Source organism: Sinocyclocheilus grahami, unplaced genomic scaffold (genome assembly GCF_001515645.1).
Source record: "Sinocyclocheilus grahami isolate Dianchi unplaced genomic scaffold, SAMN03320097.WGS_v1.1 scaffold254.1, whole genome shotgun sequence".
Lineage (NCBI taxonomy): Eukaryota > Metazoa > Chordata > Actinopteri > Cypriniformes > Cyprinidae > Sinocyclocheilus > Sinocyclocheilus grahami.
This window is the reverse complement of record NW_015505433.1, coordinates 715,223-732,492: the sequence shown is the minus strand read 5'-3', so window position 1 is coordinate 732,492 and position 17,270 is coordinate 715,223. Positions and strand designations below refer to the sequence as shown.

Sequence of the window (17,270 nt, the reverse complement as noted above, 5' to 3'; positions counted from 1 at the left end):
CCGCCAGGGGGATCTTCGGTCCCGTCTGTTCTGCTGTGGTGGTCTTCAGCTCCACCTGTGCTGCCGGCTCCGCCCTGGCTCTCTGCTGCGCCAGTCCTGCCTCAGTGCCTGGTCTCTCCACTTCCAGGTGGTCCTCCATCCCTCCCCCTGTTCCGCCTCTACTCCACCGCCCTCAGGAATCATAAAGGGTTTTGAGCATCTGGAAGCCGCTCCTTGGGGGGGGGCTCTGTCACGAATCCGGTCCATGAACTTCCAATTTCATTGACTCTCGCACTACACACTGTTGCACATCACCCCGGACTACATTTCCCATCATGCATTGCACTGATTGCACTCAGCATGGATTGCACACAGCTGTTAACACTGATTGCACCCAGCTGTTTCATATCACTCCCTCACTATATAACACTCACTCTGATCCCTTCCCTCTGCCGAGTATTGTTTCAGCGATTATCACTCCCCTAGTGATAGCTACACTACAGAGCCCTCAGTCGTTTCCTAGCCTTAGCCTTAGCCTGTTTTCTCCGGTTTTTGATCTTCGCCTGGTTTCCTGGATTTCTCCTTTTGTCTTGCCCCTTTTTGATTCTGTCTGCCGATCGTCGACCTGCGCTAGCCCTAGGACTATTCTTGTGTTTTTGCCCACCATATACCTGTCTGCCATTATCTGACCCATGCCTGCTTTATAACCACGTCTGTCTTCTCCTAAATAAAAGCTTTGCGAATGGATCCGCAAGTCTCACGTCTCGTCAGCCCCGTAACAGAATGCAGCTGTATTAACCTAAATTGAATGTTTTCTATATTGTATTTAATAAATCCATTGATTTGAAATCCCTTTGACTACTGTACATTTTTGACAATACTGACATTAGTTATGTGGTGACTGCATCCATTTCAGATGTATGAAAATGTTTTTTCCCAAAGACTTAAGTTATAGTAGCTAAAAAGAATTTAAAGTGAAACATGTATTGTTATAGATCAGGGTGCATCCTGTTCCAGGAGATCTACCTTCCTACAGAGTTCAGTTCCAACCCTGATTAAACAAACCTGTCTGTAATTATCAAGTGCTCCTTCAGATCCTAATTAGATGGTTCAGGTGTGTTTGATCAGTACCAGTCTCCTTCTTCTTGCTTTACGGCTGATCGCAGACTTATAAGTGCATTACTGCCACCTATCTCTCAAATGGCCCATTGACCAGGACCAGGGTTGGGCACCCCTGTTGTAGATTAATAGTGTGGGCTAAGTGAGAGCTGCCTGTGCAGGGCCAGCACTAAGGGGCCAACATTTTGCCAATGAGCAAAATCTCAGAGGCCCTGTTCTGGCAGCCCTCTGGGGGGGCCCTTAGGTTAGCCCTAAGTGGGCCCGTAAAGGGCCAGTGCAGGCTTGTTTGCAGGGTTGTGTAGCACTCGGCTCGGGTTTCCCTCGGTCGCATGCTTTCATGTTGTCATGTTTTGTGTGAACACGTGGCTTATGGGTCTTCTCATTCGCTGCGTGTTCATGTCTTGTTTTGTTAAAACCACATGGCTTATGATTGTATTGCTGGCCATGTGCTTGTGTTTTTGATTTTGATTTGTGTGAGCACATGGGTCTTGTTTTGTTTGTTTCTGTGTTCCATGTGCTCTCATGTCTATTGTCTAACCCCGCACACTCTGTTACCTGATTATTGGTTCATTTGCCCCACCTGTTGTCCCTCATTCCCCTCCTTGTTTGTTCCCTATTTATTCTCCTTGAGTTGGCAGTCCTGTGCCAGTTTGTTGTCTAATGTTTGCCATAGTGTTTCCTGCCCTAACCTGCCTCAAGTTGCCAGTTTTTCTCCCACAGTCCTTGCCTCACCCCTTGCACAAACCCTGACAATTTCTATCTCCAACACTGCATATTGTATTTTTTTTAAAATTTGGAATAACACTAGTAAAGTGCATAACACATTTGCATATATAAATACAGATAGATAGCTGGGCTAGATAGATATGTATACATAATATACATGTATAGAATATACATATTTTAAATGTATATCATAAATACATAACATAATATGCACATACTAAATTATATTTAAATATATAATATCATATCATATAATATATAAAACTATAATGTTAAAAACAATTGATTTATTTGATGATTAAAATGGATTCATGCATTTCAAGTATGTCACATTTGACTGCACATGATTTGTGAAACTGATGGAATATCTGAACTGTACTGGTTATGTCACTTTGCCATTGCATGGTACCTGACAATGTCTGTAAATGGAAAATTGAAAAGAGAGTGACACTGACACAATCATACAAACTCTGATGGAACAGGAAGTAATCACAGAAGAGTCATGTCACAGACAGGGAGAGAAATAGAAAACAGGATGAAAGACATGTGGAGGAAGAAAAAAATATCTATCAGACCTCTTTGTAAGCAAAGACAATTCGCCCATCACTGTGTAATGTAGCCTGGAAGGTGAAACTTCCTAGATTATAAGAATCCTGGAGATGGACATGATCCCACTGGACAACCAAAGCAGTTCCTATGAAACATATACATAATCTTTTATACATTAGTAAGAATATATTTAATACTTATATTCTCATCTAATAACAGTTTCAGTTTCTGATCCTGTATGCCTCTGTAAACAAGAACATCTTGAAAACAACATGGTCTATAAAGTGACACATTTGATTTATGGCAAGTCAAAATACATTGTTTTTAAAGGGTGTGTGCATTTGAACAGGTCTGATTTATGTACCAATATATTTTTCCACTATATATTTCTGTCAGATAGGACACCCTCTGTCTCTCTTGCTCACAAATATACACATACATACACACACAGTGCGTCTGTCTCTTACCATTGTCAAAATAGATGACAGTTGAATTTCTGGAGAGGCTGGGGTCAAAGTTTGCCATAAGTGGAGCGATATATTGTGTGGCTGTCAACATTCGGTGAACCACATCTCCCATGTAGATGAACCCTGAAAACACAACACAACCACACACATAATCTATAAACCTTTACAATACAAATTCACAATATAGAATAATAATAAAAATACATTTAAAATGTAATCTTCAATATGAAAATTAGATAAAACCCCTCAATTCTTTTATAAAAACGTTTTGTTTTAGTTTTTTTTGGCACCAATGCATGAACATGTGTTTGTCTTTCTACTCTTTATCTCTGTAGTCTCCTCCTTTCTCATCTATGCGTTCTGGCAAACAGCCCTGGCCTGTCTCCAAAGTGATTAATACTCTAATTAGCCATATAAATGCCTCCTTCCATCCCACTCACAGAAAGGAGAGAGGACCTTCCACACATACATATTCTAAAATGTGGCTTCAACATTTGTCTGCAAATCTTACCACAGGAATTCAGCTAACCTGGACTATACTGACCAACGTTGCTTACCCTGTAAACACAGACCACTTAAAAAGTAATATTCAATTTAATAAAAATAAAATAATTAAGACAAAACCAGGACTCAGTATTATTTGACAACACAAGAAAATAAAATAGAAAAACAAATCTTCAAAAATGATTTATTATAGCAATGTGCACACTTATTTTTCCTGACTTGTCCCCATTTATTTTTTTATTAGTATTATTTTTTTTAAACAAAAAACAGTAACCAACATATAAAACAAAATACACATATGTACACCCACACACACAGACAAAAAAAAAAGAATTATATATACAGTAGATACAGTGGTGTGAAAAGGTTTTTGCCCCTTCCTGTTTTTTATTTTATTTTTTGCATATTTGTCACACTTAAAAGATTCAGATCATCAAACAAATTTTAATATTACACAAAGATAATGCAAGTAAATGAAAAATGCAGTTTTTAAATGATGATTTCTTTTATTAAGGGAAAAAAGCTGTCCAAACCTGCCTGGCCCTACGTGAAAAAGTAATTGCCCCCTAAATCTAATAACTGGTTGTGCCACGCTTTGCAGAAACAACTGCAATCAAGTGTTTGCAATAACGGTATGATGTTCTTTTTATGAAATGCTGTGTTGGTTTTACGCCAGATGTAACAGGACACACACCTTCCAAAAAGTTCAACGTTTGTCTCATCAGTCCACAGAACATTTGTCCAAAAGTCTTGGGGATAATCAAGATATTTTTTGGCAAATGAGAGACGAGCCTTTGTGTTCTTTTTGGTCAGCAGTGGCTTTTGCCTTGGAACTCTCCCATGGATGCCATTTTTGCCCAGTCTCTATCTTATTGTTGAATCATGAACACTGACCTTAATTGAGGCAAGTGAGGTCTGCAGTTCTTTGGATGTTGTTCTGGGTTCTTTTATGACCTCTTGGATGAGTCGTCGTTATGCTCTTGGAGTAATTTTGGTTGGCCGGCAACTCCTGGGAAGGTTCATCACTGTTCCAAGTTTTCTCCATTTGTGCCTCGGATGAGCCCACACACAAATCTTCTCACTGCGCGCGCAAGCTTGCGTCCTCTGGCTCAAATGTTTAAACTGGCAAAGCTTAAATGAGTTTAGTTTAAATGCTGATATCAACGTGTGCTGTTCAGGCTATCAGCACCCAGGAGATGACATAATAAATGACTGCTCATATTCCAGCATACGGCATTCGCATTGAACAAGAGTGAATGGTTTGTCGATGTTTTTTTTTTCATCGTTGTTGTTGTAATGTACTGGGAAGCCAGAAAGCGCATCCATCAACAGAAACATACATTAGCCAAACCCTGTTTGTTTTACGTGTTATTTATAGCAACCCATATTACAGATGCGTTGTCAGATTTAAGTTGAACCACGGTCCTAGCGCGTGCCGAACCGTGTGTGGAGAACTGTAGGCTAAGGTTTGATTTTTTTCCCGCGACCCGTTCCACCCCTAATATATATATATAATATATATATATATATATATATTATAAATAAATATATAATTGACAATATTCACAATTGTTTTATAAATCCAATACTTTAGAAATATATATTTTAAAAAAATAGAAAGGGAGGTTTACAGTATACAAAAATTTAATTTCCAAGAGTCTCAAGATAGGTCCCCATGTGGCTTCAAATCTTTTCTGTGAGGAGAGCTCACTAAAACGTAACTGTTCCATTTGGATAATGTAAAGATCTCATTCAACCATCTCAGAAAACAAGGGGCTTGTGGAGATTTCCAATTGAGTAGTATCACTTTTTTGGCTGCAATCATGCCTACCGTTAGAGCCTGTTGATGAGTATGAGGAAGAACGTCCATTACATCAGAATTCCTTACTTGTCCCTATTTCTAAAGCCCAACCCTACCTACCCCTAGCCATATTGATCTTACTGATCAGCATAGGTGTCCTCGAAGGTCCAAGAAGGGAGCCACATGGTAACAATTTGAGGAGCATGTGTTGCGGTCAATCTGCCAGCCCATCCGTTCAACGTGAGGACACCACATCAAATTTAAATTATAAGCCTATTAAATACCTATTAGGCACTTTAATTCCACTTCTCAAATATTTTTGGCATTTTTACTTAAAATAAGCCTCTTCCAGCTGATATGAGATGGGAACAGGGAGACAAATATGATCGGAAAATAAGCGTATTCAAAGTTGGTCGCATCAAAAGCTAAATCCACTGTCCTGTCCTTGATCTCCGCACTCCTGTCCTAGTTACCCAAGCAGTTTCTTTAGCAATTTTGTCTGATTGAACCAGACAACCCTTACGAAACAAAAATATATGGTAATATACTGCAAAATATAATGCAATATATTACATAATACATTTCCATATATTGGAAACTAGTGCTTATATTATTCAATATACAGCAATATATGCATTGACAATATATATAGCTATAAATTGACACATACACATATATTTTGAAATTAATACAAAAATAAATATGCATTGTTTGATCCTTTATTGAGTATGTATTGCACATAGATGTTCTCATATAAATGTGAATGTACAGTGGGTACGGAAAGTATTCAGACCCCCTTAAATTTTTCACTCTTTGTTATATTGCAGCCATTTGCTAAAATAATTTAAGTTAATTTTTTTTTCATCATGCTGTGGGGGTGTTTTTCAGCTGCAGGGACAGGACGACTGGTTGCAATTGAGGGAAAGATGAATGCGGCCAAGTACAGGGTTATCCTGGACGAAAACTTTCTCCAGAGTGCTCAGGACCTCAGACTGGGCTGAAGGTTTACCTTCCAACAAGACAATGACCCTAAGCACACAGCTAAAATAACGAAGGAGTGGCTTCACAACAACTCTGTGACTGTTCTTGAATGGCCCAGCCAGAGCCCTGACTTAAACCCAATTTAGCATCTCTGGAGAGACCTAAAAATGTCTGTCCACCAACGTTTACCATCCAACCTGACAGAACTGGAGAGGCTCTGCAAGGAGGAATGGCAGAGGATCCTCAAATCCAGGTGTGAAAAACTTGTTGCCTCTTTCCCAAAAAGACTCATGGCTGTATTCGATCAAAAGGGTGCTTCTACTAAATACTGAGCAAAGGGTCTGAATACTTAGGACCATGTGTTATTTCAGTTTTTCTTTTTTAATAAATCTGCAAAAATGTCAACAATTCTGTGTTTTTCTGTCAATATGGTGTGCTGTGTGTACATTAATGAGGAAAAAAAATTAACTTAAATGATTTTAGCAAATGGCTGCAATATAACAAAGAGTGAAAAATTTAAGGGGGTCTGAATACTTTCCGTACCCACTGTATGTACACACATATATACACACATTCATGGAATGAGCTACATCAGATTTCTAGTTCCCAGCATGCTTTGTTCCCTTTCAGTTGGTCACTCTCGACGTCACGTCGGAGGACCGACGAAATTGCATTGCGGGGGTATGACCATCTCGGAGTTGCGGACCGGACTCCGTTACCTGCAAGGGGGCGGAGTGCCCGTGCCACTGCCCAGATCTAGGGTTCCCTCTGGTGGCAGCCGGGGGCATTCTTTTTCTGGCGGTGGGCGGACTGGTCTTACGGTCACGTGAGGAATTCCCCTAAGAGAGAAAGGGGATATCCAAGCCCGCCGGCACTTCGAAACCAGTGGAGCTCTCAGGAAGAGCGGGCTGGACCCGACCTAAGTGGATCTCATATGTGTAAAGTCCACGGTATAGCCTTGAGCCCGTGTTTCCCCGGCAGACTTCTGCCATTCCAAGAGGGTTCAATCACCTCCATTCTTCCATATGCACCTAAGGGATGTCCATATGTGTATTGCTTCTGAAACCTCCTTCGGGAAGGTTCGAGCTTCCGTAACGCCCCTGTTCCAAGTAGAACGGGTACGTTCCCAGTGTTATCCAGTCTTACTCATTGGGTAGTGCCATAGCAGCAGTAGCTGGTCCTCTTGTGAAGCCCTGGCCTACGCCAAAAAATAAGGGCGCAGGTGGCTTCCACAGGACACTGGAAGGGGCAGTAGCTGTGGCCCTTTGGTAGGATCCCAATTTTGTCGGTCCTCCGACGTGACGTCGAGAGTGACCGACTGAAAGGGAACGTCTCGGTTACGTATGTAACCCTCGTTCCCTGAAGGAGGGAACGGAGACGTCACATCCCGTCGCCACAGCTCCTGTACCACCGCTGAGCAGCCGGGTCACCGGCTCGGCTCCTCAACGAAAATGCAGTACCATATCTTATCACATGTACATCTATATATTATAAAGTGTATTACTGAATTTAAAATGACATATATTGTGATATACAAGTAAATATATTGTCACATATTTTCAATATATGAACAATTTATTATTCAATATATTGTAATATATTTACACAATATATTATTTTTGTATAATTTCTAATATACCATTATGCTGTTTATATATATATATATATACTGTATATATATATATTGATCATTCATATATTAGGAAATATATTTTCTTTGTGCAAGGGAAGAGAATGAATGCAAAACGCCTTTGGCAACAAGACTTAACGTAAAGACACTCCGATTTGAATGATTTAGCAAACATTTTCCAGTGCTGTTTATTACCTATTTTTAAGGCAGGAAAAGTACCTCTTATACCACCGATACAGTGCATGATTTTTCGCTCCTGAGAAAACATCACTGGGAAATTTAGATCACCGTTTATAACTGCAGAGAGATGACTGATGTGATTATAGGGCGAAATTATATAGCGGTTTTCTCTTTCTATCTTTTCCTCACTCTCACTGCTTCATCTTAGACACATTCCAGCAGCCAGTGAGTCACATGAACCACCATCATAATAAAAATCCCCATGCCCTGAAATCTACAGAATGCCCGGTCAACTGTAAGAGGAACCTCTCACAGCTGATACACACAGCCTGATCCACTAGAACACTGTGACTCACAGTGAAGCTCTTATGCCTACAAGCAAGAACCAATCAATTATATATTCCTGCTTAAGCTCATATAGATCATATGTTCTGCTTCAGCCGTATAATACTTATATCGCATGGAGGCAGGCAGACGATCTCTTATAGCCTCATCATTGGTTGTGCTGCACACATCACATGCAGGAGGACAGTTCACTTACCACCAGTTGCAACGGTGATCTCTCGCAACAAATGCCCATAAAATGGAAAATCAAAGGAGAGATTGACCCGCTGAGGATGAAAACAAGACAGAGTTTAGCTTGCAATTATAAAAATATCTAAACAATAAGCAGAATCAATATAAAACTACTAATCAGAGAGAGAGGTAGAGACAGAGAGCGAGAGAGAGAGAGGCCGTAATTACAATAAAACATACAGTAAGTGTACATCTCGACTCTATGGACTCATTCTGTGGTCGGCTAAAGCAAACATAACTCTGCTAATACATTTGACTAAATCTATGGTGCGCTTGTCCGCTGTGGTTTCTTTTGTTTGGAAAGTGCAATGTGAGGATATTGCAGTCTGTTCCAGCAATGGGATGGCGACACACCAAAACCTGATTCCATTTCAGAGAAATGGGGCATTTGAGGATCAACACTTGGTCTGTTACTTTCATAATCCACACAAACAGACAAACCCAGCTGTTTGTTATTTTTATTTTAGTTAGAAAATTAACATGAACCGTAATTGTTCTTAAATGTAGTAATTTCATATCATTTGCATTTCAGAAGATGTCTGCTGCCTTCTATTTGTGTGTGAGTGATGAATGAATGAATGAATTAATTAATTCTGTCTTACCGCTGCTTGTCGGTGTGTATTGGACAGGATGCCATGAATCTTCACCTTTTCCTTGTCCATCTGATTGATATTTACCCATAATTCTTTGCTCATAAGGTCACTGGAGCCAAAAGTCTTTGAGGTGTAGTAGTTATGATCTGTGTCCTCCTGCAGGGAAATATCAAACAGCCAGTCAGGTTAAAGGACACAATACTTACTGTCAAGAAAATCCTACAGGTCTGGAACAGCATGATTGTGTAAATAACAACAGAAATTTTCACTTTTCGGTGAACAATCGCTTTAATAAACTCAGCCCAGCACAATCCATATTTGTTTATGGTAGGCTTTTAACAATCAAGGGCCACAAGCCCATTCCGATTTTCATATCACAAACAAATACCATTTTAGGTCTTTCAGTATTGAAAACACACCCAAACACTCTCCTGAAATAAAAAAAAAAATCAAGTCATGTTAACAAAAGTCTGAGCCAATCTCGTTTTGTTTATATGTATTTTCAATGCTCACCACATATTTATGAGGGACACTGAGAGGTTTAATGAACTGAGCTTTGATCAGCAGCACTTGATTAGGTGTCTAGCCTTTGCCTGGAATATATGACGATATCAAAACTGCAAAGGGGTCAACTGAGTTATTTTAGCCCAGTTCTCCCTATCCACTTAGGTGAAAAGAACAAAGGGTCAGTAATTTCACCAGCTGGGTGACAGAAAGATTTGAGAAAGAGATGAGTGAGTGATTGAGACACAAGGTCATGATAAATGAGGCATATACGTGTTTCGATAAGTGTGGATTTATGTATGTGAGTGTACACACACTTGCAATGAGATGCTCCTGGTATATCAATTTTTTAAAAAGTGACTAAAAACCTTGATGTTTTGACTAAATTAATAGTTCTGCAGGTTACATCTGCCAAGCAAATGGACGGAAAATCTTAGTGCCAGCAGAAACACAACCCATGACTGCTGATTAATAATAGCATAATGCTTTGGACAGGGAGAGAAGAACATGAGCAACTAACGGAAAGAAAATCAACTCAGAGAAACTGTATTCCCTCAAATTACTGACCAATACATTTACATTTTACATTTATTCATTTGACAGAAGCTTTTGTTCATTTTTCACAAAGGCTATCACCAGTGATCCAATTATTATAAATGTGTGGGTTTTAAAAACGAATCAAAATTAATATTTTGTCTACCAATTAGTCTAATGTGTGACAAAAACACTTGATCACATGACCAAGGCTATGAGTGTGACATGATTATTCCTCTCCAATCGTCATTGTCCTGTCATAATAAATACTAACAAAAAGCCAAAAATATAAGTATACAAATATATATGAATTCCTGTATGGACACATGCTCTGTGAGTAGAAGACATGATGCATGACAAACTAACAATCCAAAAGAAAAGCCAATGGACATGACACTTAATGAAATCATCCTGCTTGATCTATTGTTGTTTACTGAGCAAGGCAAGGCTGTCTGTAAAACCCTAGGAGGAAAAGACTTGATCAAAATTCTCTGCACTGTCTTATCAAACACTCTGGCACTGAAGAATTTCACATGGAATTATATAAATAATTCAATTCTCATAAAGAAAGAAATATGTCAAAGTTAAGGAGAGGTGAATATAAGGTACGCAATCTTTGACAGTTGAATCTGTGCAAAAGCAGAGGCTGAAACTAAAGCCTAAATTAAAGCCTGAAAAAAAGCAACAGATATTCAAGCCTTTGAAACTCACAAAATAAAAAATGACAGAAGCACTTTGTTGTGTGTGAAATAAATGATGCACCTAGTGTATGTGTGTATGAGTGTTTTATACAGGAATTTGTTTGTATACAGGAGCTGGTAGGAGTTCAAACAGTTAAGGCCTGTTCACACCAAGGACGATAACTATGGTAAATGGTAAACTATAAATATGTTTCTAAAAATCGTTCTCAATATTAAAGAATCCACACCTCAGCTATAACGATAAAGGCACAGAGAAACAATATCATTGGAATCCCTTTCAGAACGATTTTTCCAGCTGATGAATGATAAAAACATTGACACTCAATCAGAATCAATCCTGCTATAACGAGCTCGAGAATTTCAAGCGGTAGATGAGTGTGCACTTATAATAAACAGACAACATCTTCCTCTGATGTGGACGCTAATATAGTTAATTTTGTAGTTATCGTTCTTGGTGCGAATGGACCTTAAAGCTCCATCACACAGACCTTGTAAAACAACAAAGGAAACAGCCAGTGGACATTACAATTAGCAACTACATACTGTGTACACACAAAGTGCTTTGAAGTAATCATCATGTGGGGAAACTAATTCAATACTGAAAACATGTGCATGATGTTTTTCATATGCCTAAAATGACCACATAGATGGATGTACAACTCCTCATTGTGCTCATCCCAGCCACTAAGACCAGCCCACTAAGGTAAAGCTGAATTTTCAGCAGCCATTACTCCAGTCTTCAATGTCACATGACCCTTCAGAAATCATTCAAATATGATTTGGTTCTCAAGAAAAAAAATCATAGAGAGAGAGGAGTGAAGCAGGGCGGGGCCAAAGTTGTGGGAGTGGAGTGAGGATGGTGGAAGGGACACCTGCGCCACACACCGGTCTGGAATTCCACAGAGGAGGTCTGAAAGTATAAAAGGAGGGGTGACAACAGGGAAAGCAAGGTGAGAGAGGACCAGGCCTGGGACTTTACGTTGTGGTTTTGTTTACGTTTATGCAGCATTTAGCTGTGAGACGGCTGTTGTTTTGTTGTTGGTTTAATTTGTTATTAAAGTTAAATTTTGTTAATAAAGTTTGTTATTTTTAAGTCTCACGACCCACCAGATGGTCACGACCCAGGGTTTGATAACCTGTGTCCTAAGGTCTCACGGCACATTTTCTAAAAGTTGAACTTCTTTTACTTGAGCACTTCATTTTTTTTTAGATTGCTGTGTGATGTGTGAGACGCTGCAAAAGATGCAAGCATAATGGTCAAAGATGTCCATCTAGCATGTGTTTACATAGGAAAACAATGAAAAGTAGCGCAGTGGAATGGAAAAAGGCATGAATGGCCCCTTAGGGAAAATTTATATTTTGTTAAAGATTAAAGGCTACCATTATTTGGGAGCTGTTGTCTGCGTCGTCATCAGTCAGTATTCCAGGTGAATCCTGAGACTCAGGCTTCAAACTGTCTTGACTGGCTTTGTTACTTTCCATTGGAAGGGGCTCCAGGAGAAGCCAGCGTCTCCTCCTCAACAGTTCCACAGTGACATCATCATCCTGTGACCATCCCTGAAGAATTGAATAAGCAGCTCCTGGAACAACACAAAACAACAACCAGTCCTATGAGCATGAGAACATCTTGACATTACAAAACACAAAGCTTCATTTCGGAAGAAATGATGCTTGTTTCTTTTGAAAATGCAGACAGAAATCCCTCTTCCAAGCTTCTTACTAAAACGGTTTATGGAGGTCATCAAAATCAGTTCATTGCTCAATTTTGTCAAATCCAATCCAGACAAACCTCATTTGTCTCACTACTGGCACTCACAATTGAAACATTACACACAATTATGCATTTTCAAGAATGTTAAACTGAGGATGGTGTTATGATGATAACACCAAATGGTTTCTGTGAGAGCCAAAAAGTAAAGAAATGGTTTCAACTGTGAGCCAAGAATCTCAGTCCATCCCAGTCTGATTTTCTTCTTCTATGGTCTGTATATCACTCTTTATGTGCCTAATCTCTTTCTCTTATTCACCCACAAACACATACACGGGGCCAAATTCTGATCATGTGATCAGAGTTTAATTAAACCTTCTATTTAATTTGCTCTCTAGTCCTCTCATTGGAAATAAAGATGTGAGAGATGATGGGAGTGTGTACGCTGGAAATCAGGGCGACTGAACGGCCAAAATGGGAATCACAAAAGCACTTCATAATGTGATTGAGCAGACTAAACAAAAAGAAGGGGAAAAGAAGGAACAAAAAGGAGAGACCAATGATTCACCCTGGAATGTGGGTTAGCGCTCTCCAAACACCAGCTTAATCTAAACTAAAAGTCCAATGCGGTTGTCTGTACAGGTTTAGTCATAATCTCTGTGTTTTTAGAAGCTGAGGTCGAGTGAGGACAGAAGTAGTTTAGGCCTCAACAGCTTGGGCTAATCTTCATTCACATTCCACACAGAGATGGCTAAAGTTGGTCTAATGCTTAAGAGATAATGAACACTTAAATACATAAAAGCTTTCCTGGAGAATACACAGACAAAATATATATTGTGTGTTGGAGTGTTCCAGACGCTACAGACTTGTGTGCACTGCAGCAGAAAGTGTTCTGTACAAAGGCATGGAGGGACAAGAGAGACAAAAACTAGCCAGAATGATTCTCAATTATCTGTCTACTACTCATTATAGCTTGCATGGATTGTTCTGTATATAAACACTTCTGATTAGCATGCAGCAGCTTCGCTTGCCTGAACCAGAGCTCACACTTTCAAATTCAAGAAACACTTCTGGACATAAGACATTATTTTCCTGCAGATGTATTGCTCTGATAATTCCAGCACACATCTCTGTTCATTCAGGTGAGCATCTAACCTGTTCTCTGCACTGCCAAACAACCCAAGTGAGAATGAAAGGGGAAAAAATGCACAACTTGTAGAATGCACTTTGTTTCCATGTCATCAAGGTCTACTGTTCTTCCTTTAAACCCTCGATGTGAGGAAAGATTCTCAGAGCCAAGTCTTTCTGTAAAGTCCATTATACATAACAGGTCAATGAGAATTTAGAGAGACGGCTGTCACTGACTTTTATTGTCGCTGAGTGGAAATCAGTGTCTGCTCGTGACATGCTTTGAAAAGCCACCACAGCAGGGACAGGATCTCTTTCTGTCGTGCTTGTGCTTTCTTTTTGCTGCGAGACTAAATCCATCTTTCTCTCATTCATCATCCTCTGAGTGGAAGGTACCTTTCTTTTCAACTCTTAAGATGTCCATGAATTAATGAATATCAATCTATACATACAGATGCTGTGACAAAAACTTTGCACAACAAAAACTTTCCTCAAAAAAGGAAGATAGGACAACGCTATGAAGAAATTAATCATAAAAACCAATTGGAATATTGCTTCCAATTGGTTTTTATGATTAATTTCTTCATAGTGTTGTCCTATCTTCCTTTTTTGAGGAAAGGTTTTGTTGTGCAAAGTTTTGAAGTTAAATGTAATTATCATCATCATACAATGTATATTCTAATGCGAGAAGAGGAAGAGGAACCGGTTTGTGTGTGTTTTACCCATAAGAAGTAAGAATGTGTATCTTTGTGTGAATATAAAAGACAAAGAGAGGAAAGAGAGAGAAGGAGGGGGAGACATTTAACCACAAATGTGAATTTCCTTCCAGTCATGTCTAAAAAGATCATAATGACTGATATATTACTCTTAATTAATCTGAGGTGGACAGCCAGAGGGAGAGAACAAAATGGAAAAGGCGAAAAACAAAAGTTAATAGACCACATGCACTCATCTTGAGTCACTGCTCTGGAACAAAAGAAAACATACAATAGAGCAAAATAATAATAATAATAATAATAATAATACGAGGTACCAATAAGGGGTTTGGGGTTTGGGTGAGGGGTGCCGGGGTTATGGGGTTCAGAACCATTTACAGGGCACTTTAAAAGGTCAAAACCATTGCAAAACACTCCAATGTACAGTGCAGAAAACTAGCTACTAGCTACAGAAGTCTAGATTAGTTTGATTGATTGACAGTATATAAGTCAGACATATTAGTGTGTGTAATTACAGAGGAGGTACAGCATGTTGAAACAGGTCATCTGAGCTCAGGATACACACAAACACCTCTACATGTGAAAGAACGAACAAGTAATTAATGACCATAGCATCCATCAAACCTGAGGGACATCCTCAAAAAGTCTACATGATATGGTTTATGTTTATGTAACCAAGTGTTCACAGACAGTATTGATGTGCATTAAAGGTGAATTGGCTCACAGCATGGTTGTTATTGGTATCAGCAGTAAACACCTGCTTACAGCAGCAGAAAAACATATCCACATCTGTCTGAGAGTTTTCATAAAGACTTACATGCACATACATAAACAAATGGAAAAATGCCTTTTCTACTTTGTTTCAGTATGACTGATTGTGTCACATAATGTGATGTGTATGTACTCGAGTGCAAGAAGCAGAATGACTTTGTAATCATTTCTACTGTGTGTGTCTGGGTGATAGTTTGGGTACATTGTATGGTCTGTGGCTGACAATAATGACAGAATACAGATGGCTGGCTTTGCCTAGGGTGATATAAGGTTTCGTTTACTAACCATTCACACAGAGAGGTATACTTAACCCAGCTAAACACTGGCCTCCAAACCCATGCTCCAACCACACACAGCTTCAGACCATCATTTTTAGTACAATGCTATGATGGACAGAATGAAGACAAGTTTAACTTCACATCTGTTCTGTGGCAGTACATTCACGTATAGTTTGAATGTACTGCCAAATGTAAAACGTGATACGAACATTCCCCCTAAAAGCACTGACAACTCTACAAGTTACTTTTTTTCCTTGACACTGACACCAAAATTCTTTGCCCCGTTTCACAAACCACTGTGTGATTGCTTGCTTTAATCTTTAAAAAAAGCTGTGTAACTCCAAAACACAGAATACATCAATCCAATGTCTTTGGATCATATTAAGCAAAGTTCATATTAAGCAGTTACATTCATTTATAAACCAGTGCATTTGTGTGCACAGCGCATGTATAATTAAGAGTAGGCTATTCGTCCTTTGCTCAACGGTTTTTAATTAATGTCCTCCTCACCATTTAACCTCATCCATCTCCTGCTCTCTCACCGGTGTTATTCTCTTGCATTGCTCAGTCACACCAGTAATGTTTTTCAAAAGCCTCTATTTCCTTTGACCTGCCACACGTCCTGCTAGTTTAAAGTGCTAATGAGTGGAAGGTGACATTAGATCATAAAAGGATCTAAAAAAACATGAATTGTGTGTGTGTGCAGGAGGATGAATGTCACATACCAGCATACACACACATACAAAAACAGAATAATTCATTTTTACGAAAAATTACTGACACACTGTAGAATAAACAGAATCATAAGTAAAATACAGGTTGTCAAAGAAGAATTGTCTGTGTGCCATTAAAGGTCAGCATCATACATAATAAAGTTTATGATAAAGTTGCTCTTTAGGCCACTAGTTGATTAATTTGCCACAAGCATTTAATTTGCAGGGACAAGCATTTAGATATTTAGAAATGTCAAAAATATGACCTCAGTATTGAGCCGACATAGCGTGCCAAATTGCAAATTGCAATTAACTAAATGAGTGCAGAGCCATAAAGGCGTGTTTGTCTCAGAATGAACACATACTGCTTGGCTGCACCCACAACCAAAATTATACGCATAGCATAGCATATCACAACAGGCACGTGCACAGGTAGGGCTCAACCTGTGCAGAGCACATGCCCTTTTTGCCCTTACACTCCGAAGTGCCCTTTTTTTGGTGATGGTGTTTTTTTTTCCTTCAATAAATCAATGATATTGGTCACTGTTTACATCTGTCTGTCTGCTGTACAAATATTTAGCTAATGAAAGGTATTAAAAAGAGCTTGTGACTAAATCTTGTTGGATCCACTCAAACTGTCAGTAAACCTCATAACTCCACCCCCTCTATCTTGACTGAATGAACTGAAGTTCCACAGCAGCTGAACTAGGTCTGCAAGGGTAAATAAAGATCTTGTTGTTTGAATAAGTACAGCGTTTTCTTTATGCAAGAAACACTATGTCTATAAAGGCTCATAATTTATGTATTTGAAACTGAGCGTCACGCCCATATAGCTACAACAAACACCTGATCATGAAAACGTAACGCCGCCGTTTTAATGACGGACAAAATGCACATTTGCACACATTCACTGGTCAAAAACCCCGTAACTGCATTTGAGTTTGACACAAAGCGACTGAGTGATCCTCGTCACCTAGGTAAAATATATTTCTAAGAAATTTATGATTGCTGATATACACTTAATTTATTAACATTTAATCATAGTATATGGTTGCATGGCTAATTCATGTTTCCGCTGTTAATATGCATGTATTCTAGCTAGCTAATATTTT

At 39.1% G+C, this 17,270-nt stretch overlaps 1 protein-coding gene across 1 annotated transcript in view; it reads right to left on the bottom strand.

Annotated features, from left to right (window-relative positions):
* The window catches only part of LOC107598695 (plexin domain-containing protein 2-like), a 98,898-nt gene that overhangs the window by 20,276 nt on the left and 61,352 nt on the right, over positions 1-17,270 (bottom strand). The window contains exons 2-6 of the mRNA XM_016290087.1: positions 12,225-12,424; positions 9,115-9,261; positions 8,478-8,547; positions 2,841-2,963; positions 2,400-2,518 (exon numbers count right to left, since the gene is read on the bottom strand). Coding sequence (XP_016145573.1) covers positions 2,400-2,518; positions 2,841-2,963; positions 8,478-8,547; positions 9,115-9,261; positions 12,225-12,424 — 659 coding nt within the window. The remainder of the gene's footprint in view (positions 1-2,399; positions 2,519-2,840; positions 2,964-8,477; positions 8,548-9,114; positions 9,262-12,224; positions 12,425-17,270) is intronic.